General features: G+C 38.6%; 2 protein-coding genes across 2 annotated transcripts in view; one reads left to right on the top strand and one right to left on the bottom strand.

Annotated features, from left to right (window-relative positions):
• LOC121371070 (gamma-aminobutyric acid type B receptor subunit 2-like) overlaps positions 1-1,343 on the top strand; it is a 30,670-nt gene extending 29,327 nt beyond the window's left edge. The window contains exon 10 of the mRNA XM_041496700.1: positions 15-1,343. Within this exon, the coding sequence (XP_041352634.1) occupies positions 15-164 (150 nt within the window). The 3' untranslated portion in view covers positions 165-1,343. The remainder of the gene's footprint in view (positions 1-14) is intronic.
• On the bottom strand, positions 644-23,188 carry LOC121371069 (probable beta-D-xylosidase 2). The gene is made up of 11 exons (XM_041496699.1): positions 22,863-23,188; positions 20,825-20,984; positions 20,016-20,186; positions 17,307-17,395; positions 16,611-17,082; positions 14,611-14,833; positions 12,517-12,606; positions 10,504-10,712; positions 9,019-9,222; positions 8,137-8,311; positions 644-2,753 (listed from the first exon to the last, which is right to left on the bottom strand). Exons 1-11 carry the CDS (start codon positions 23,186-23,188, stop codon positions 2,644-2,646), a joined length of 2,229 nt encoding a protein of 742 aa, XP_041352633.1. The 3' UTR covers positions 644-2,643.
• Between the last annotated feature and the right edge of the window lie 350 nt (positions 23,189-23,538).

Genomic DNA, 23,538 nt, shown 5'->3' with positions numbered 1-23,538 from the left:
TGTTCTCTTTACAGGTATATGGTGTGAAGTTAGTTAACATCGACGTCAATGACGTACGGCCTACTATAGGCTTAAGTACTAACCCTGCAACAGCTGGGGACACTGAAGAAACCTTGAGTCAGTATAATAGAAAAGCATGTCAACATTCGAGTCACGTTAGCTGAAGAGAAACTAAAGTGTTGGACAAGCTGGGCAACCAAAGAGTATTTCCAAAGCAATGTATTCGTAACTGACATACTCGGTTCCACGGTGTAGACACATGTTGTTTTTTCTTCTGTAAACAAACCATAGGTTAAAGCTGCTGACCTTAGTTTCAAAAGTATGCACCTTTTGTTTCGTATAAAATGCTACTACAGATTGAATTTGCCATAATTGATATTTTAATCCAAACATTGTACATAATGCACAAGTAAATCGAGTTTTTTAAAGTTTGTATTAGCAGAAAATAGTTTACACTACCTAATCGCTAGGGACCAGTTAAGTGGCTTAGCGAGAGGGGAGCCACGGGGTCCATATCCCCACAGCAATCAAACCTCTATTTTTTTCACTGTATTAAATTTTATGAAATCATACATACATAGAGTGGATTGCCCCCCCCCCCCCCCCCCACACACACACACACATACACACACCAAATATAAAATCCTGGCTACGCTTTAATGCAATTAAAAGAATCATAGCATACATGTACATGCGTTGCTCATCACTTTGATGCCAATGCCATATGGAATACATTGCCACAACCAGCATTGTGGATGCAGAACAGTGTCAAGACGTAAAACACGCCATAATAAACATGCCTTAAAATTGCACTAGCTGGTATAAACCAACAACCAACATCTTGCGTTTTGCCTTGACACCAATAACAAAGCGGTGTGTATAACAACAGAAATAAGAAGAGAACTATTATTCATTGTAATTTATAAATACAATTACTACATACATCTGAAAAAGATACCAAAGACATCAGTAAAGTGCTAATTTTCAGTTGAGCGATATATCTTATGGGGTTGGGTATGTATGGTATATTTTGCGGGTTTGTTTGTTTGGTGGGTTTTGGTGTGTTTTCTTGTGGTTGTTTTTGTGGAGGGTTTTGTTTCTAGAGGGGGGTGGATTTTTTTTCTTTTTCTTTTCTTGTTATTTCGCTAAAAGAAGCAGCAAAAGCAGTACTATATGAAATGCAGTGAAGACGTCCTTGAGGTGATACTAAATTCTTCAAAACCATTCAGAATTTTTTCACCCAGAATCGTGCTTGTCACTATAACATCCAAGATATGAGAAATGGTACAAAGGAGTCTCTAAGAGAGGCACGTTTACGGAAAATTAAAGTTTTTAAAAACTAATTATAAGTGTGGTATTTGTTTTTCATTGAAAATGTCCCAGTTGGATCATCCAATAAATAATAATACACATAAATGTGACTTCTAATAGTGCATGCATATATATATAGGGACAAAGGGAATTTCTGCAAATTTGTCATATTCGATGCTTTCCACTCCAGTGTGAAATGAAAGTGGGAAGAAATCTTCGAGTTTCTTTGTCTCTTTTTTAACGTTTCTCTATTTTTAAATTAAATTATATATTCTTAAATACTGAGTGTTTTTGATGTGTTATATGATGCAATTCATTCAGCATTTTACAATTGGTATGACAATTGTGTCACATGGCACGCCCGTTTGTGGTATGTACAGCTTGTGGATAGTTTTATATTTAGGTAAACTGGTCTCCGAAAAGCAAATACATATGTTTTAGCGAATAGTAATTTTACACATTTCAAATATTAAAATATGTGGTACAGTCAGACAAAAATGTAGATTTATTAAAAAGTGTATTTTTGGTGTGGGAGTAAAGGTGTATCTAATATGGGTGATATTCAACAATTTGTGCCCCTCCTCCAACCATATGGCTATGCCAATGAATATGTTAATTAATAATTTAACAACAGCAGATGTCATGGCTGTACCGAGCAGAAAACAAAACAAAATGCTAGAAAGGGTGCTTTTTCAATGCCAAATAGTCCTCGTCTAACCATCTGTGTTAGTCATCCTTATCTGATCCCTACAAGAAGGTCTAAACACCATTCAGTTACCTAGCCCATTGCAGATCATCTGTAGATGCTGAACATCTCTCATAATGCATCACATTCTGGACCAAGGGACAAAATCCAATGATCACCAATCACCATGTCCTTGCCTACCTGAGTGGTACAACTGGACCAAGGGTCAACATCCAGTGACCATCCATCATGTCCTTGTCTACCCGAGTGGTACAACTGGACCAAGGGTCAACATCCAGTGATCACTATGTCCTTGTCTACCTGAGTGGTACAACTGGACGAAGGGTCAACATCCAGTGATAACTATGTCCTTGTCTACCTGAGTGGTACAACTGGACCAAGGGTCAACATCCAGTGATAACTATGTCCTTGTCTACCTGAGTGGTACAACCGGATCAAGGGTTATCATCCAGTTATCACCTGCAGAGGCTTTGTTCCACATCCCACCCGATTATGTTACATTAGATATGGCAATAAAATGTTAAAATGTTATAAAACATATTTCCCCACCCATCTGGACTTACTGCCTACATATATTTGGTGACTTTGTAATATAGAATTTATAAACTATTACATCAATACAATTGTTAGTTACAAGATGAGCAGCTGTACACTGTAAATGTACCAGAAAGAATATTTGAGGTGAGTTGTTTCTTTTGGTTCGGTAATTGGCCTCCAACGTATACTCGTATGTCACCTGAAGTTAAACAAAATTACATTATATTTTATACCCATAATATTAATAACAAGATGTACATATATTTGCACAGGAGTCTCAATTACAGATGTAATGGATAATGCATTTAGTACCAGCTAACGACTTTTGGTCACTGGTATTCTTATATGACAGGCATGAGTAAATATTTTAAAGCATCCTGTTGATGTAGAGCTACACTGCATTGAAGACTTGCTAACCTGTCATAATAGTGGTGTATATATCTTGAAATACAAGTTCTACAAAGCTAATGCACAAAGCGTTTGGTTAAAATGCATCATAAATGGCAGAAATGGAGAAAACTGTTTTCTCTTTTATAGATACATCATCTGTCCTCAAAACTAGTGCATATTCCCTACGGTTCGTAGACTGGTCCGAACATCCCAACAGCCAATGGGATGGCCTGAATTCTTCTACTGCGCACTCCTTCCTGTTCTGGTCACGTGACTAACTTCCTTCTTTTCCCTGAGTGGATCGCATGGAGAATTGAAATCAGGGAGGTCGGGTGGGTGTCATCCCTTCAGGACAGGTGACACTCCAAGTTTTCTCCATTTCTTTTCAACATCACCTGTCCTCAAAACTAGTGCAGCATTCGACAGATGGTGGTGGGTTCCGTACTCCGAAGATGCACAAGTCTTCTCCCCATGAACCGGTAGGAAACTGACAGTAGCAGAATAAGGCCAATCGGAGTTCGCCCATTCTCCATGAGATGCCTATAACATCTGCTGTTAGTACTGATAGTGGTAATGGTGGTATCCATCAGCAGTGTGTTGAGGAACGAAGCCGTGGATTATGTAAATGCTCACAAATTCGTCCTCCAACAAAAGGGTTCTGACAGGGTGGGTAGGCGTAGCCACCAGGGATGCAGATGTTAGGTAACCTCCCATGCCATTATTGTGTACGTATACTTAAATAATATGGTGGGTGCATCCATCAGAACATTGAACCAACAAGACCCGGATTTTTCTTACTAGTAAAACAGAGAAAAGTTAGTTCAATTAGGTGGAAACACTTTATTAGTGTTCAGTGCAAAAGTTCTGTCACCATCCAATGCAAAACTTCGGGAAAGTGCCAAAAACAAATTGTCAAAGTCAAGTCCTCACCTGTCAATTCGTAGGATATACCAGGGTGCAGTCCAGAATCTTATAGATATCAGCGGCGATGAGGACGACCAGTATTGACCAGAGATTGAGCTGTGACCAAAGGACCCAGATGGTGGAATCCCTCGACATCTTCGGTAGACACATCCCTCAGGTAGTAGTTCACGAAAATGGAGTCTGTGGCTAGAAGCTCATGTGGAATAGACGCTGACGGTGGAGGTAACCCTCTGCCTGATAAGCACACAGAATCGTGGACTGGATCCAAGTAGACACTGTGTTCCTAGTAATGTCTTTCAAATGTCTCTGGTTGCATGAGAGGAACACACACTTTCGATGTTTGTGAAAAGACCGAGTTCTCTCAATGTAATGTTGGAGGGCTCGAACAGGATATGATGATACGTCAACATCGTGGGAACCCACAATGGAAGAGTGCTTGGACAGCATAGGTGCGAGGCATGTTGTCTCGATGGAAGCACACCATGTCCACATCCAAAGCATGGATCTCAGACACTCTCGCCGCCATAGTGAACCCCCGCAGGAACACCATCTTCCTTGTCAAAACCTTTAAAGATGCCTCAATAATGGGCTGGAAAGGTGCTTTGGACAAAGCCATCAGAACCAGGTTCAAGTCCCATTTCGGTTGCCGAAAACGTTGGACCTGATATTGTGTTTGAAAACCTTGCAGTATCCAGCAATAGTGGAGCCTTTGAGTTTCAACGTTGACCAGAGATACAGCAGAAATTCTGCCAATTTCTTGACACGATGTAGGCTGAGAAGAGAAATCCTTCTTTAAACCCTCGAAGATAATGTCCACGCATGTAGTTAAAACAAGCCTGGATTTGGATGGTGCTGTCTCGACGTGGGATGAAGCATGAGGCGATCCCAATCTGATAGCAGTAGAGGATCTGGTGCCGCAAGACGGATGAGGTCTGGATACCAGATTCTGCCTGGCCACATTGGAGCAATGAAGAGTAAATGTCAATGGAACTCCTGAAATCGATGGAGTACTCTTGGAAGGAGTATCGGTGGTGGAAATGCATAAGTGTCCAGACCATCCCAGCTGATGGGCAATGCATCGAGATCTAGTGCGTCTGAATCCGGAACCAGTGACACGTATAATCTCAGTTGACGATTGAAGCGCATTGCAAAAAGATCAACGTTTGGTGTCCACAGAATGTGACACAACCATCGGAACGCTTCTGGGTTGAGCATCCACATGGTACTTTGTAGATCAGATGGTTGTGTCAACGTGTCGGCCAGAACAGGTCGAGCAGACTGCCGGAATGAGTTTTGCACTGTCACGTTGTCGGTTGCTACCATTAGAGATGCATGTATCAATTGCTGACGCCAATGACGTATCGCATTGAACACTGTCAGAAGCTCTAACACGTTGATGTGGAAACTTGCTTCGACGGAAGACCACAGCCCAGATGTTGTCTGACTGTTGATATTTGCTCCCCAGCCTTCGAGAGGCGTCCATGAACAGATGATCTGTCATTTGGAATGGCCACAAGGAGATTCGGTCTAAGATGCTCGACAGAATCTGCCACCACTGGAGACTGAGCTGAAGGTTGTCAGGAAGGCTGGAGTTGTCCAACGTGAAAACAGATTCATGATGACTTGGAGGCAACGTAACGGTGATCAGCTTTTTGGAGTCAAGTCTTGCACTGATGTCAAAAGACCCAGTAGACTCTGTCAAGCATGGAATGTCACATGTTCGGCCAAGACTGGAAACCACACATTGTATCTTGGTCCATCTGTCGGCAGGAACCTGAAGGAGTCCCAGATCGATATTGCCAGTAAGGTGAAGACCACAGATGGAATCTTGTCACATCTTCATCCTGCACTGACACTTCATGAGACAGTCGTTCAGCGATGCAAAAACAGGGACATCAGAACAGTGATCCTGAAAAACAGCCACTAGTCAGCTACGCTGAAGCTGCTCGCTATGCTATATTCTCGATATACATTGCAGTGAAACAACGCAAATACTGTACGGTATCCATGACATTCGCAAAGGCTGATACTAGGCAAGCAGCAAAAAGACGATCTTCTCTGCATCATACATAAACGCTGACGGTGGGTTGATAATCCGCAATAGACTGTAAAATCAGAGTCAGTAAAAACCTGAAGCTGCGTGACGTCAACTAGAAGATAGTTGCTAGCGGCCATTGTACCAATTTATTGAAGTTCCATGAGGCAGCTGTCCGAATGATAACTCAACGGACCTAGCGCTGATAACTTCCGGAGATCGCAGAAGTGACAATCGAGTTGCAAACTTCCGGCACCAATCGACTCACCGAATATCTTTGTAACATCAATGATCAACAGACGAACAGTGGAACAGTCCAACGTATTCTTCATGGGGTCAACAGTAATGGTTGATCAACCCAGTGTACGGTACTGTCTTCAGCCCTAAACCGTAACGTTTGTAATCTTTGGATCAATGACAGCAAACGAAAACCCATGACGAATTCCCTTAACCGCTGGCATGTTGAAAACTGTGTAGCGAGGATTACTGCAACTCATTGAGTTGATATGGTAACCGAGACGGTAACTGGAGTAGCAACCCAATCTAAAGGTGTTAAGTAAAGGTATTTTCCTTCCACCTTAACAGTGACATCGACGAACTGACGATCAACAGTTGATGTGAGAAACTGACATCTCAAGAATGATCGGCGCTGAGCAGAAAAACAGCTGTCAGATAGTGCAATCATAGACGCTGGGCCCATCTGAGATGTCAACAACTGCTTAGCAATCTAGCGCAGACATGTCAATCCCATGTAGAACACTGGTCAAGATGATGTAAACTGGGGATCCCAGCTGAACCCGTCAACGTCGTGAAAGTTGAATCTTCCAGCTTAAAGATATGTGACATCATGGATGACAGACCCGTGGAAAACAATGAAGAGGGTTACCTGTGACAGCTGCGTGCTCACTATGAAGTCCGAGTCTCCTCTGGAAGCGGCACATGCAAGTAGTGCACAGGCATGCTGAACAGTTGCGCTGGAAGGTCGTAATAATTCGGGGAAAATACAGTCCCGAGAGGACCCGTGAAGTTTGATCTAGACTGCAGATCTGGTGTCCCCACTGCGAAGAACTCATGGAAAACCGTGGAAAACCGCTGCGGTCACGGCTTCGATGAATGTGGATGGTCAGGACTTCTCTCAAGATGAGTAAGATGATCGTCTTAATGCAGTCGCACGAGTCCCGTGACCTAAGGGTACCGTATCGCCCGTAGCACAGTTGCAGCAAGCGCCAGGACGAAAGCCATAGGTGGTTGCTGGTCTGCAGAAGAACTGTAGCTGAAGGACCGGCAGGAACCACTGGACCGACATCAAACATCCATAGTGGCAAACATTGCAGTGAATGTCAGCAGCAAGTGATACAGTACTTCTGCAACAGTCCAAAGGAAGATTGCGGAGGTGCGGGAGCTAAGGCCGACACAGTCGCCTGGACACACATCATGCGGGTCTTTCCCTGCCAGGAACTTCTTACACTTAATGCAAGAACACACCACTCTGGTAGAACTAGTGTCTGTCATTTTAAAATGGCAACCAAGACTGTTGACCGGCACACATGAGAATTAATAATTCGGAAAAGAACATTTTAACAAGTGATTACAACCAAAATAATTGTACAACAATAACATAACAACATTAAAGTCTCAAATAAACCAAGTAAAAAGAATAGATTGCTCAGATTACGACGGAGCAAAACCCAGGATGTTCAAACCATAAGACACGAAGGAAAAAGAAGGAAGTTACAGTCACGTGACCAAAACAGGAATGGGTGCGCAGTAGAAGAATTCAGGCCATCCCTTTGGTTGTTGGGATGTTCGGACCAATCTACTAACCATAGTTTTGAGGACAGATGATGAAAGGAAATATCATGTGTGCATGATGTTTATTATCTTTCAAAGTATATTATTTAAAAGAACAAAGTGTCAATTGGCAAGTATAAGGCCGTTTGACAGTAGACCCCAAAAATAACCGCCAGCTGCATACTAATGCACTGTCTGTATATGTGCAGGAAAGTAAAAATAATAGAATAGCTTTGCTTCTTTTGTTTTCCTATTTCATTGTATATACATGTATAACTTTAGCTCAAAAATGCATTCTACATTACCGATATAATGGTTTGTTAAGTATAAAAGAGATATTTGTTATGACGGTTTATTGTAGCAAAGTTACTTGTTTTTATAAATTGTTATCACTATGGAACATGAATGATGACTATTTCAATTACTGTTTCAAAGAACTAACCTGGTTCAACAACAAATCCCTTGTCGTCTACCCATACAGCCATCTGTTGCTTAGTTATAATCACCATGCTGCTTATAGTCTGGCCTTTAAGGATCTGAACTCGCCCAAAACCAACCAGCTGGTATCGAGGTGTTGGTACTGTTGCATTGAGCCAAGATATATAAACCTCGTACACCTGCAAGTGATATTGGACCGAATTTACAAAGTCTGTTTATGTCTTACACTTGTGTAACTACATACATATACAATACTTAAAACACCTGACTTTAAATTCGGCCATTATATTTTACAATTTTCAGCTTGTACACAGACCCCTATTGGAGGAAAAGAACTGCAAAAGAAATTTGCATTTAAATGTTTAGCAATTTATTAAAAACCGGAAGTTTTCAAATAGTAAATTAGGGTACTAAATTACGAAACTTACTGACAGCATAACTCTATGACCGCCATCCTCATAAGTACATCTAAAAAGTACCATGCTACATAGCACAAGAGAACCGGAGTTCTTATTAAATTTTAAGCATCAGAACATTTTTAAACATCGGTCTTCCACGTTGTTTGTGATCTTGGGGCTAGAGTTATAGGGAAGACGCTCGCTGTAGTTAAACAAGGTAGTTTACATCTTCTGATTAGCAACACAGCAACCTGGTAGTTCACATCATTCTTCTGATTAGCAACTTTTTAATAACTTTAAGCTATTCATAAGAGTACATACCAGAACACTTAATATACAAGTCGTACCAATACTACCAATTAACCAAAGGGTCATATGAACTACTTCACCTGAGGCATGTACTCGATTATTCAGATGCAATGTGTGCTTAAAAAGTAAAAATATATAACTAATAGACAAAAAAAACAAAACAAAATTAGCCTAATTACCTCATCCCCATCACGTGGTCCTGAATTCGTCATATTAAATTTAACTGTAACAGTTTGTCCCACCTTCACCTTAGTGGGATCAATGTTCAGATTGCTATAGAAAAACGAAGTGTAGGACAGTCCAAATCCAAATGGATACAATGGCGTTCCATCAAAATACCTGTACGTTTTGTTGGCCATATGATAATCCGTCATATTTGGAACCTTAAAAAAACAACTAATAAATATACATATATTATATATAGAGGATTCGCCACGATTTTTTTTTAATATGGAAAATATCAACTGAGTCTATGTTAAAGGGACATTCCTGAGTTTGCTGCATTGTAAGATGTTTCCGACTAATAAAATATTTTTACGATTAAACTTGCATATTAAATATATTTTCTTGTTTAGAATATCAGTGTCTGTATATTCAATGTGTTTCTGGTCGTCTTAATATTTCTAAGAAGCCCAAACTGGATTTTGTCTTCAAATAATTTTGTACGTACGAAAAAACTATATTTTAGGAAATAAGATGAAATTTAACCCAGTACAGATATTAGAACAATAAGAAACGTGTTTAATAAACAGCCACTAATATTTTATGTAGAAAAATATATTTGATATGTAATTACAATCGTTAAAAATTGCAGCAAAGTCAGGAATGTCCCTTTAATCAGTATTAGTTGAGGCTCTGCCGAGACAAATGCCGATTAACTAGAAGAGGTTGGCTTGTAAGCAAATGACCATTCACAGCAACACATTACAAAGAGATTTTGCAAATTTGCATACCATTTAATAATATTAACCGGGTTAATATACTAAATTATCACATGGGTTTATGACATGGATATCATGGGTAAGTTATAGGATAAATATATATATATATATATATATATATATATATATATATATATATATATATATATATATATATATATATATATATATATATATTATTATTATTGTTGTTATTATTATCAGTTAAAAGCAATGTAAAATACCTTGTCCAAAACATACACACAATCAAGTATATCCATGGATACACACTTCAAAATAATTCTTTCATACGCAAAATTACCGAAAGACGCTAAAGGGAAACTATTGTGGGATTTTGGTTCTATATTAAATTTTGTTCATTCTGCAATGAATCTGACATTAAATTAACAGAAAAGAAAGATAAAAATAAATATAAAATATATATCAGTGCAAAAAATGGCATAGTGTAGTAGCAGAAATCGGTTTATTTGCTATTTTTTTTTTTTTTTTTTTTTATTTGTAAGTGTAAGTTATAGGGTGATACTTGTAAACTGTAAATACATATTTAGTAGTACTAATAAAAGTATAATCCTTGTTACAGTTTGCTAATTTTGGGGGCATCTTTTATATAGCATTACTGTTATTTGTGTTAATAAAGGACTAAGTTATGTTTTTTTCTAAATGTCTATTTATGATAAACTACAGCATAAGAAAATGTATTTTCAAACGGGTAAAACAACAAACCTGTTCCTGTGATGCATACCAAGTGTATGGAAGTCTCCCAGCAGGGTTACCATTGGGACCATTTCCTATCAGAATATTAAGTAGCGCCACCCCGGCGGCCTGTGCAGGAAACGAACACTGGATGATTGACATGATTTTAATGGAGTTATCTGCCAATCGTATGTCCAGTGGTCCTCCACTGAAGAGCAGAACTATGACAGGACCCTTTGCTATTTCAAATATATTGAAAAAAAGATTACTGTTGGTTTCTTGAGGGTTGTTGTTGTTGTTTGTTTTGTTTATAAAATGTTTTGGACCTTTGCTGATTGTTGGGGTGTAAATTATAAAAGAAAATGTAGGTGATTAGGATTTTAGTAAAACAAAAATACATGTCTATATGTGTGATGTCAAAACCTACTTCTATAGGCACAATTAGTCCAGGAACCATAGGTCAAAATTGGTGTTTAACCCGGAAATAAATAGTACAGAGATTAATTTTTTTCAGGATAATTGCAGAATATCTATAGTAATAACATATCAAAAGTCCCCAAGTTTCCGAGGTGTGCTAACTCCTACAGACGTAAATGTATATTTATCGTCCAGTAATCTGATTACGTCACTAACATATTTTCGTCTTCAACCTTTGAGAGTCCGTAATATACTATATGACCCCTATCGCACGCACATTTTAAACATTTGCAATCGGATATTTGAAACAAAAATAAGAATAAACGTTTTTATTAGCATAAAGTTTAAAAAAATAAAATTAAGAACAAACGATGTAATAGTAATGAAATACGACGATAGTTTAAATTATTCATACATTTATAAATTTTATTTAAATAAACAATGTGTATTTAATTATTAAGATAATAATTTAACAATATTTTTACGGACCTAAACGCGCAAACATTTTTTAGTGGTTTCAAATCAATAAAAGTAGGCTACATTTGATTAAAACTTAAAATTTGACTGCATGGACTGCAATTCATATTACAATGTGCTATGGATATTTTTCATCTATAAAGCCACATAGAATTGAATGGAAGTATCTATTTTCAGGATTGGGAAGGAGGATGACGTAGTAATTATCACAATTAGATACATTTGTTAGTACACACGAAAGTCACAACATCCATTCATTTGTAATGGCCATTAATATTTACAGGGCCGTATCTAGCATGGGTTAAGGGGGCTGTTGCAAACCCTGAAAGTACCGAGTACCATGTTTAGGTTAAAAAAGGCCTTTTTAGTCTACCTCAGACTTTCTGCCATAAAATATAAACCAGATCAGACCCCTACTAGGTAGTTATGGACTTTAAATCTTTTGAAATTTGGACACTGTATTTTATGTACTTTTACACATCTTAAAGAGTAGTTCTCTATAATTTTTCTTTAAATTATTTTTAAAATATACACACTTTTACCCTTCGTACCATCTGGCAGAAGCCTTTTTTTTACTGCCTCCCCACTTACTTTAGGGTAGGTATGTTCGTGTACAAGGATAGCAATACAAGAAGCTAATAAAGAAAGTTGATGGTTAGCAGCATAAATAAATTATTATAGAGGTTGCCGACGAAGGTTTCCTCTAAACAACAGTATCAGAATGACCATATGTTTGACGTCCAATAGTCGATGGTTAGATAAAAATCAATGTGCTCTAGTGGCGTCGTTAAATAAAACAAACTTTGCTTTACTTTACTGTGTATTTTCTGTTGATATGGTACAAACTTGGTGCATGAAAACTCATGTGTTTGACATAATACTGGGTACCATTAAAGGGGTGATTTAGATTGTGAAGCGCTTGGTGTCCAGGCAATACAGATTTGATGGTGTGCAAATATTAAGGTCTGAACATTACTTGAGCGTTATGTAGAGAAAGTGGAACAAATGTGTGAGAAGATCTTCAAGAGTAGAGACCTAATTTTATTTACGCTGCAATGGTTTATATCTTCTTTTTTTTGCAAATCGGTATAGGTCTATGTATATCCAAAAAATAAACAAAATATTATCTAAACAAGTTTCGTTACTTACAATATTTTATTGCATCTTCCAGAAGTTGCTGCTGTTTCCCTGGTAGATAAATACTATCTCTGTCAAAGTTTTCAGTTTCTATGGACTGACCTTTAAAATAAATGTTTTGTAGAGCATGACGTTACTACGTTAAGTGCATGCGTCGTGTGTAAGAACATAATAACGTTTAGTAACAGATGCTTTTGAAGAATTTGTGTTAAAAAACAGATCGGACAAACATTTCTAAATATGTACACTTGTTTGTTATATACACAAAGAAAAACGTTAAGCACCCCTAGATGTAATTAGTACTGAAATAGCCCCATTCATAAAAACTGCAAATTACGTGACGAATATGTCAAGAAATGGTGTTCCATCGAAATAATAGGAGAGTACAATGACAACTGTGACGTCCCACAACAGAACGACATGCACGTCCATCATGCCACCCATGCTTTGCTCAAAATGCAGTATCAATACACTGCAATCGTTGCCATTTAACGTCACTGTCTTGCATTGTTGAAGTTTAATCGTTGAATATGGCACGTCGACGGTCATCAGAGGCCCAAAGATGGCGTATTATTGGTATGCATGCGACCGACATGACCTTCAAAAGTATAGGACGTCAACTGGGGTATCATTACACCGTAATCAGCAGACTGATACAAAAACACGGGCATGCCAATGCTGTAAAGGATCTCCCACAGTCAGGGAGACCGCGCATGACGTCACAGCGCGAGGGCAGGGCCCTGCTTCGGATCGTAGATCGTCAACCCTTTGCTACGTCTCCTGTTTTGAAGAGCCAATGGTTACCCAATAGATGGATGTCAGCCAGAACAGTGAGGAATTGTCTGAAATTTGTGGGATTGAAGGCCAGAAGGGTCATCAAGCGTCCATTAGTCCGACGAAAGCTGGTTCCTGCTTCATTTCACAGATGGCCGATTGAGAGTTTGGAGACATAAAAATGCTGCCTACACACCCAGGAACATACGACCTATGACCTCGTATGGTGGAGGTTCAGTAATGGTTTGGGGTTGCCTATCACATGATTGTAAGCTGGATCTTGTCACCATCCAAGGCAACTTCAATGGTGATCGGTACATTCGTAACGTCCTGCAACCAGTTGTTGTCCTGCATTTTGGCAACCATCCACTCGCCACCAGACATGGATGACAAAGCTAGGCCACGTCATTCCCGAGCAGTAACAGTTTTACTCTAAACTGAAGCTGTGACAACCCTGCCCTGACCGGCCATGAGTCCTGACCTAAACCCGGTTTAGCGTGTTTGGCACATCTTGGGGCATTAAGTACAGGCACTGACCCCACCTGTACAGACTCTGGCACAATTAGAGGCAGCTCTTCATCGAGAATGGCAGCAGTTGCCCATGCAGCAGATCAGACGACTTACTGGAGGGATGAGACGAAGGGTGGAAGTTGTCATCCTGGCATGTGGCGGGTTTACCTGCTATTGATGATTTGTGTCATGAATGTCATCTGTTAACTTCAAATGACATTTTTCATGATCAATCATGATGTTGACTTGTGTTTCTGACTCTGCACCTCCATACTTATTGTGCCTCAGTTTTTGGCTCAAATACAGCATTTTGGGATTCTTTTCAGAATCATGATTAAAATTTCACAACTGGATACACTTATTATGTTTTCTTACTGTCAAAGATGTATTCTTGCAAAACACATTTGTTTTTCCGAGGTTATGTTATCAGGTTTTCAACACCAAACCTCGTAAGACAAGTCATTGTGAAAAATACAGGGGTGCTTAACTTGTTTTTTTGTGTATACATTATTTTTGCAAAATCAGTAATCTGTATACTACTTAACATACACCACCACTTTTAATAAATCAAGGATTATATACAGCATTTAGTTGTACACTGAGACATGTTGTCCAACTGCAAATGACATTTTTAAACCAATTTGTTTTAAACTGTATGGATTATACTACGTGCAAAGTTAATATTAGCTAAGTAATTGCCCTTTTCCAGAAATGATCACTGAACAAACAGTCTTACAGAATTCAGTGCATGAAGACATTTGAACGTTCAGTGGAGATATTAGTAACCTAAATATATACAAAGGTTTGAAATTTGTTACTTACCGGTCCCAAGACAGAGGATGGTCAGATCAGCCAGAGAAGCATAAAGTTTGACATTAGTGTGATTGTAAGATTTGCATTTTGTGTCGGAACATCCTGGTGTGAAAAGAACCTTGTGTGCCAGTGGAGCTAGTCCATGGAGAGGGGTTGTAACAAAGAAAGGGTCAACATCAGCCGCATAATCGCCCATTAGCTGTGACTTGTTGTTTGCCAGAGGTCCGAAAATCTATTGGAATCATGTTAAAAGTATTATTTTATGACTAAACATTAGTTTCATTCCTGAAATAGTTTTGTTATGTTCATTTATGTGATACTTATTTTTTCTTAATACTAATTTTACTGGTATTTAAATACCAAATATCCTGGCGCCTGATAAGGTGATATTTCTAAAATGTCTTGAGCTTCTAAAGACATTAGGACAACCAAGAATATGAATATTCTAAACACGAAATGATTAACTTCAACCAAAGTCCCCATGTGGAAACATATACGTACTGTTTACAACTAAGCAGTATGTAAGCCAGTGTTGCTGTCACGGGGATCCTATAATACCCGTAACTGAATGAAACACGATTGTCCAAATATCTCTCCTAACTGTATATCTATTAGATCTCTCTGTAACAGGCAGTTATACCCGCTGGCTCATCTAGGTATGATCAGAGATAAGATCTTATATAAAGTATATATTATTATAGCACGTTTAGTTCACTAGAAAACACAACAAAAACACAATACACTTTGGAATCTGTATTAACCCTCGCTGACAAATGTACTGCCGCAGTAGTTAATTAACAACAACAAATAATAACAACCCAGAACTGATCACTTAATTAGTTAATCTCTAGGTGTCTAGTTTACACAATATGCTAATCACTTCACCGTGACACAACACCCACACGTGTGATAATTGAGAAACGCTTCCAGGAGAACTTAATTAATAAAGGAATTACAACTCTATTCCTAACTGGTTAATGTTTAATTAACCCTTAACTACTCATTCAGTAACCTTGTAATACAGACTTAATACTGGTACCTATCACAATAAAGACAATAACCTACAGTTTACCTAGGTCCTCTAGGATGACTGGCTAAGCTTTATATATATATATATATATATATATATATATATATATATATATATATATCAGAACGGTGAGCCTAGATTATACTGCGTCAGATGACCGGCAGCACCGTCTAAATAATATTGGTATAATACAGTATTAAAATATTTAAAGTCACATCAATCACATCAAGGTTATACACAGAGCAGAAACAAAATTATTTACCAGTCCGGACAGACAGCGATCCCTGGAAGCCTTCCTATGTTTCTCCCCGATATCTCTAAAACCCTAGCTATTTATTAAAAAAAATATATATCGCCTGGGGGTACATCGCGGCACGAATCCCTACAAGTGCTATTTCCACCGCGACCAAGCGGTATTTTTTTTCTCAGATTGTCAGACTCAATGACGCCTAGTCGCCAAAATCACGGTTGTAAAAACCGCACTCGCGGAGGTATTACGTAACTACTGGCCACCTGGACTTAAGTGCATATTGGAACTGCACACGGCCCTCTAAAACAATTAATATCGCCACAGGCGAAAACAAAATTAAGGGCATGTTCTGTCACAGTTGCCATGACTTCTAAACGTTGATTGCTAACCGGGTGGTGCCTAGTTTTAATAAGTTGGAAATGAACATGTGAACTCCTTCCCCATAAATGCTCAGATACTACAAACACTGCACAGTGAGGAAAAAATAACATTGATTTGTCATGATTTATATCATCTGTATGTCTTCAATATTGCACACTAAAGTCGATACCACCTGCATGAGAAAATGCTAAAAAGAAATAACGACTGCAGTAGAAGAATGCTATGACCTAAAAATATATGAACTGAATGTAGCTGGCTCTTCCAAGGCGTTCTACACTGTATTTTTGTTTGATTTTCTTTTATCAAAAACGCGTTTACAATTTATTAGAAAAATCGAAAGATACTCACAGCAATAGAATTCATCTTTGACTTTAAAGGAAGGAATCCACCACTGTTTTTCAGTAACACAAACGACTGCATGGCTGCCTTGAGTGACAGCTCACGATGAGCTAGACTCTGGATCACAGACAGGTTAAACAGGTTGTACGGATTCATTTCTGGGGGATCGAACTCTCCTAGTCTCATTCTAGCAAAAAACAGTGGCTTAACCCTTTCTCTGACTAGGTCTTCGGTCAATTTCCTCAATTGTATAGCTTTGCCAATGGAAAGAAAGATAGGGTTAGCACCCACCAGCTCCAAGTTGACTCCAGCATTTACACAGCCAGCGGCAGCATCAATGCTGTTGTTGTAATAGTGGTGCCACTGAATTATGAACTGAGCTGCTCCAGCATCTGTCACAATGTAGCCTTTGTAATTCCATTCTTTTCGGAGAATATCGGTCAGTAGACGTTTATTTGCACATGCAGGTATGCCATTCACGCTGTAAACGTTAAGGACAAAATGGAAAATCATATTAATGTCTTTATTCTGAGACATTTATCTTTAATCAGTACTTGTGTTTTGGAAAACTAACTTTCAAATTTATTCTATGGCGCATATAGAACTAGCAGTTGCAGCTTTAAGGTGATATTTACATTGTGTGTCATTACTTATTCACTTCCTTTGTGGAAGAATATTGTTAATTTCCAAATTACTTTTACATACCTGTTGTAGCTGCACATTACTCCCAGAGCCAAACTTGTGCAGGCTTGGAACTGTGGTAAAAATGTTGTCCGAAGATCTCTCTCCGACACCTAAAGTCAGAAATAATACAATTAGTCCACGAGTGAATAGGGTTTATTCTTGGTTAGTAAGTATGATGGAATTTTGCTTTGTTACCTTTTAACTGACCTGGAGATGTACTGCTGGGTTCAGCTGTTAATAATACTGTTTGACAACTCCAACTTTCAGGCTCTGCCTCAAGAAGTCTGAGTATCTTTATTGTGTCCCCAGTGGTCTAGTTCACAGGGATCCACCAAAAATTGTTGTTGCTAGCCATCTGTACTGAGAAGTAGCCCATGTTTCAAGCTCCATGCTTAACAGGATTCGTCTCTGGGAACTTCGTCTTCAGAGCAAAGTTTGAGGCTAGGTACCTGGCATAGCTGATCTTATCATAAGCAAAACGCCGCAAGATAATAGTTCTTAAGGCATGAAGGTGCACATTTCAGTTCCCTACACGAAAAGCACATAGAAGACCAAATACATGTATTACATCCTCTAGCATAAGTATGTAGGACATCCAGTATGTGGATAGCTCTCCATTGTTGTGAATTAGGGTGTATTATAACATATATCCACATTGTTATCAGGTCACCTGAGAGTGGACTTTACTATTTCTGTTCAAATCGTCGACCATGCTAAGAATGATGATCAAATCACTGCTGCCGAAAACATTGTCCTTCATCCACATGGTAAATCCCTCTTGCAGTACTAATTTCGTAATGGTTTCTTAGACATACTTATGTACCCTGACGTAACATGATTGCAGTGTTTACAAACATGGACCCCAGTGATGGACACCTTACACGAATCCTTAAAACGTGCTAATTTATTTCATTAGCTTTTACATGAAGCTTTTTATCCATAACTACCATATTTTTTCAACAAGTAGTTTCTCACTCATTAGTTCTGACTACTTGAAGATTTCAAACACTGTGGTTAACTTTTGTGGCTGGTGCATTGAGAAGGGTAGATACCCACCATCTCCTGAGGTTGGCATTTGGTTGATGTTAAATCTGGTCCACATTGGGATTCGCCGACTCTCTGGACATGTTTGCCCTCCACATCAGGTTCTTCTTACAGGCAACTTGAGCAGCTTCCTTGATTTTCTGGAGTATGGTTATCTCTGGTGAGATGAAGCCATATGTTCATACGTGCACTGGCTACATATATGTCCAACAATTGGTGCTCAATGTTTACAAATATCTGCTTTAGTCATCGAGTCAATGATATAGACGTTTATGCCAGTTTTTATGGACCACATCATCCTAGAGCTGAACATCAACACATTGAAAAACTAAGGTCCACCACACACTGGAGCTGGATTTGGGTCTGGTTAGTCTGCTGCTGTCATATTATGTTAGATCATGTTATGTGTCGTCTGCTGAACAGATGACTTGTGTTTTGTCACATTCGATTTAGTGAGTTTCTTTTTCAACTAGTACCATACTCACTAGCCTCAGCTCCATCCCCATCCCCATCCCCAGCCCAGGTGTGTTTTGGGCACACACCATACTAAACTTATGCAGTATCTGGATGACCTCAGTGTTTCCATGAAGTGTTTTTGTGAAAGGGTATGTTGTCGACATGTCACAGCAAATATCTTGTCCCGGTTAATGATTGGACATAAATGGTGATCCCGTCTGTTTTCACCTTGGTGTCAGGATGTCTAGTTAGGAGCCCGAAAAGAAATCACTTTAATTTATTTGGTATGAATTTCATAATGAATTTCCTTCGAATCGATGTGTCTGAAAATGGTCATCTTTCTTCTGCAGTTTATTTTAGGATAGGCTTATACAAAAGGTGATAACATACTAAAAGCTACCACCGTTACACTGCTATCACATGTGGTTTAACTCTAGGGGTATACCTTGTCAAAAATCAATATTAGTCTTATTCTCCTCACATGATACGCTGGCCAAACGTTTTGGGGTCTGGCTCATAGCCTAATATTATGTCCCATGGCCACCTTCTTCACTTGATCATGAATGGAACCTGATGATAGTGCAACAACGCAAAGCCTATGCTTCCAAAGATGGTAAGTAGTCTCATATTAAAACAGTATCAGTGGCAACCAAGATAGAGGATGCAGAACATAAAACTTGTCCCGATTTTACAACTGATTCGGAGCCTGAGGAGGACATACCATCCTGGACATAAATTATCATTAATAAAAGTTTCTTTTCTTTGTATCAGTTTGAAAGTAAATACGAATAATACAGCAACTGTCTGTGCGACTTTCTTAGATGCCAAATGAGTACTAAAAACATTATGAATCTTTAAAGTGTGACATTTGATATACTATATTGTACATTGATTTTTTTTTCATTTTGAGGTGGGATTTAGCTCAGTCTGTTGAGTCCTCACTTGACTGGGGTTTTTGTTTCGTTCCAGACAGTACACCACAACCAACTGGTCAAAGGCCGTGGTGTGTGCTTTCCTGTGTGTGGGAAAGTGCATATAAATGATCTCTTGCTGCATTAGGACAAATGTCGCAAGTTTCCTCTGATGACTAAGTGTTAGAATTACCAAATGTTTGACATCCAATATCCCATGATTAATTAATGTGCTCTAGTTGTGTTGTTAAATTTAAAAAAATAAGAATTAACTTTATTTTTATTTTTAATTATAATTAACTGATTGTCTAACTCATACCTTAGCATTGAAGACTTGTCGAGACACTGGTAAATCCTCAGGGCCGCCATAAGCATCAAAATGCTTGCACGTCGAGACTGCACGGATGTATCGCGGATGGTTGCCTTGGAGACCAGAAACAAAATGTCTGGCAAGGATCCCAGTTAAGTATGGGTCTTCTCCATACGTCTCCTATAAACAAAACGACCAAATAACCAATACAAACGCCTGCATACAAACATATATATATATATATATATATATATATATATATATATATATATATATATATACAGACACAGGTAAAAAAAAGAGAGTAAGTATATTGGGTCTAAAGGCCACTGACTAATTTCCGTGGTACGTACCTTTTTCTTTTCATATAAAATGAATTTGGGGCCACTACAAACACCAGGACGACAAACCCGTTAGATTTACGAAAATTGTTAATGTAAGTAAAAATGTGTGCACTAAGTAAATTAACACTAAACAAAAGCTGTAATAGCAAAATATGTTTTACATTATATGATAATAACTACATATAATATAGGTTCAGTGGCTTTAACGGGCATGGTGGACCATTGTAGACATTGGGGGTGGGAGGGGTGTGTTCTCCCATAAAATTTTGAAAATTAGCTGTCCTGAAATGCAATTTCCTGCATTCTACAGGTAAAATCCATCTCTGTCTTAAGATTTATTACCAATAATATTTTTTATTCAGAATTATTGGGGTGTTAAAGCCTCCCCCCCCCCCCCCCAGGCCCCATTCCACCTCCTGCTCTGCCGTGCCCGTTTACGATTCGACTGCACAGTGAACTTGACGCTAGGCCTACCTGGTTCCTTCCCCACAACGGATGCCTCATGATGTTGATGACCGGGCTCCAGCACCCCAGTCCAGTGTGGTCATGGAAGATGCCTCGCTTCACGAAGTCATTATGTTTTGCCCTTACTTCTTCTGAGGTCGCTTCTGCCACATCGTGAATAAGTTTTGCACTGGAACAGAATTTTAAAATTAAATCTAATTGTGATAAATTATTCTAGGAGTCCAGTCTGAAAAAAAAAAAATCAATTTTGTCGTAACCTAATTGTGACGGTACATGCTCTTAATTTCTTTTCGCCTGTGGCGATATTAATTGTTTTAGAAGGCCGTGTGCAGTTCCAAATGCACTTAGCCCAGATGGGCAAAATGTTACGTAATACCTTCACGCGATCGTGCATTCCGATATGCACTTAGTCCAGTTGTGGAGGCCATGTGGCCAGTAGTTACGTAATACCTCTGCGAGTGCGGTTTTTACAACCGTGATTTGGCGAATGGCGACAGCCAGTCTGACGATCAGAGAAAGATATGCCGGCGTGGTGGTTGTGGAAAATCCACATGATACGTGAGTTTTGAATAAATAGCTAGGGTTTTAGAGATATCGAGGAGAAAGATAGGAAGGCTCCAGGGGATCGCTGTCCGTCCACTGAACGATCTATATTAGTTCAGACGGGACTTTGGTAAATATATATTTTCTGCTCTGTGTATAACCTTGATGTGATTGATGTGACTTTAAATATTTTAATACTGTATTATACCAATATTATTTAGACGGTGCTGCCGGTCATCTGACGCAGTATTCTGTAGGCTCACCGTTCTGATATATATATATATATATATATATATATATATATATATATATATATATATATATATATATATATATATATAAAGCTTAGCCAGTCATCCTAGAGGACCTAGGTAAACTGTAGGTTATTGTCTTTATTGTGATAGGTACCAGTATTAATTCTGTATTACAAGGTTATTGACTGAGTAGTTATGGTTAATTAAAAATTAACCAGTTAGGAATAGTGTTGTAATTCCTTTATTAATTAAGTTCCCCTGGAAGCGTTTCTCCATTATCACACGTGTGTGTGTTAGCGTTTCTCAATTATCACACGTGTAGGTGTTGTGTCACGGTGAAGTGATTAGCATATTGTGTAAACTAGACACCTAGAGATTAACTAATTAAGTGATCAGTTCTGGGTTGTTGTTATTTGTTGTTATTAATTAACTACTGCGGCAGTACATTGGGGATTGGGGGTGGGTTCGGGGGTGGGGGAGGTGTGGGGGTGGGGGTGGGTGGATGGGGGTATTGGAATCTTCCACCATTTATATATATATATATATGTGTGTGTGTGTGTGTGTGTACCCAGGACAGCGTGCTTGAACTTTAATTGGATATAAGCACAAAAATAAGTATACATGAAATGAAATGAATGAAATGAGAAAATGTAGCGGCTTTCCTAAGACCAAATGTCTAAATTATGTTTGACATCCAATAGCCGATGGTCTATAAATTAATGTGCTGAGCTATTTTAGTGGTGTCGTTAAAGAAAACAAACTTTAACTTTTAACTTTTTTTTTTTTTTTCTATTCTCGCTTTGTTGAGAAACAGGATTTAATTTTCCTTATTGGGTTGTTTTGTTTTATGTTTAGGTTATTAATATTCGTACGTATATCCAAGCATGCTGTCTTGGCCACATGTCTCAGCTATCTGAAAAGTGGAATTTCTGCCCAGAACAGTGGGTTATTGGTTAGTTTTGGGTTGTTAGTGACATATCACAGGGCCGTAGCTAGGATTTTGTGTTGGGGGGGGGGGGGGGGGGGGGGCAACTGAGTAGTTAATAGGGTAAAACTCCTTTTCTTTAAATTTCTATAATGCTTTCCGAATTTTTTTGCGCCCCCCCCCCTCGCCCCCCCCCCCCCCCCCCCCCCCCCCCCCCCCCCCCAGCTACGGCCCTGTATCAATATTAAGGGAAGGGCTGGAGGTGACTCTAGCTACATTAAAACCCGTGATAAAATAATGCAATATTGATATGTCAATCACTTACTTAAAAGATGATGCTAAGCCAATGGCTTGAGGAAAAGAAGTGGCATTGCCTGCCATTGCCACGCCCCTCAGACATTCAGTAGACCACTGGAATGGTTTTATGCCAAGCCGAGCGATTGGTGGATCAGGTTGTCCACCATGCGAACCGCCTCCTCCGTGTGCCATTTGAAGTATTATTTCATCCAGTTTTAATCGCGTGACAAGATCGTCAACTCGTTCATCAAAAGGAAGAGATGTGTTCCTGAACGGGTAGTCAGAAAATGATCCGTTGATAATACAAGAATGGACATAAAACAATATCAATATTTTTGACAAGGGGGTCGCCATTTTGTCAATCACGTGATTCTTTAATCACGTGATCACAATGATGGCGGAAAGGTGGTTACGTTATAAATCACAATAATTTATGATATAATGTAATTTGTTTATATAACAAATATTAATGGATGTTTTTTTCCTATTTTTTATATTTTATTAAAACAAATATAATTTGTTGTAGACCCTATCAAATAATAAATTTAACGTGATTTAACTTTATAAAATAATTATTTTATTAATATCAGTTAAATAACATATAACATAGCATCAAACTTCAAAGTTCCTTGTGGTGTTACTTTGATGTTTATTAATTTAACAAGAAAGAAAGAAATGTTTTATTTAACGACGCACTCAACACA

Source organism: Gigantopelta aegis, chromosome 4 (assembly GCF_016097555.1).
Source record: "Gigantopelta aegis isolate Gae_Host chromosome 4, Gae_host_genome, whole genome shotgun sequence".
Taxonomy (NCBI): Eukaryota; Metazoa; Mollusca; class Gastropoda; order Neomphalida; family Peltospiridae; genus Gigantopelta; species Gigantopelta aegis.
This window is presented reverse-complemented; position numbering and strand designations above follow the sequence as displayed.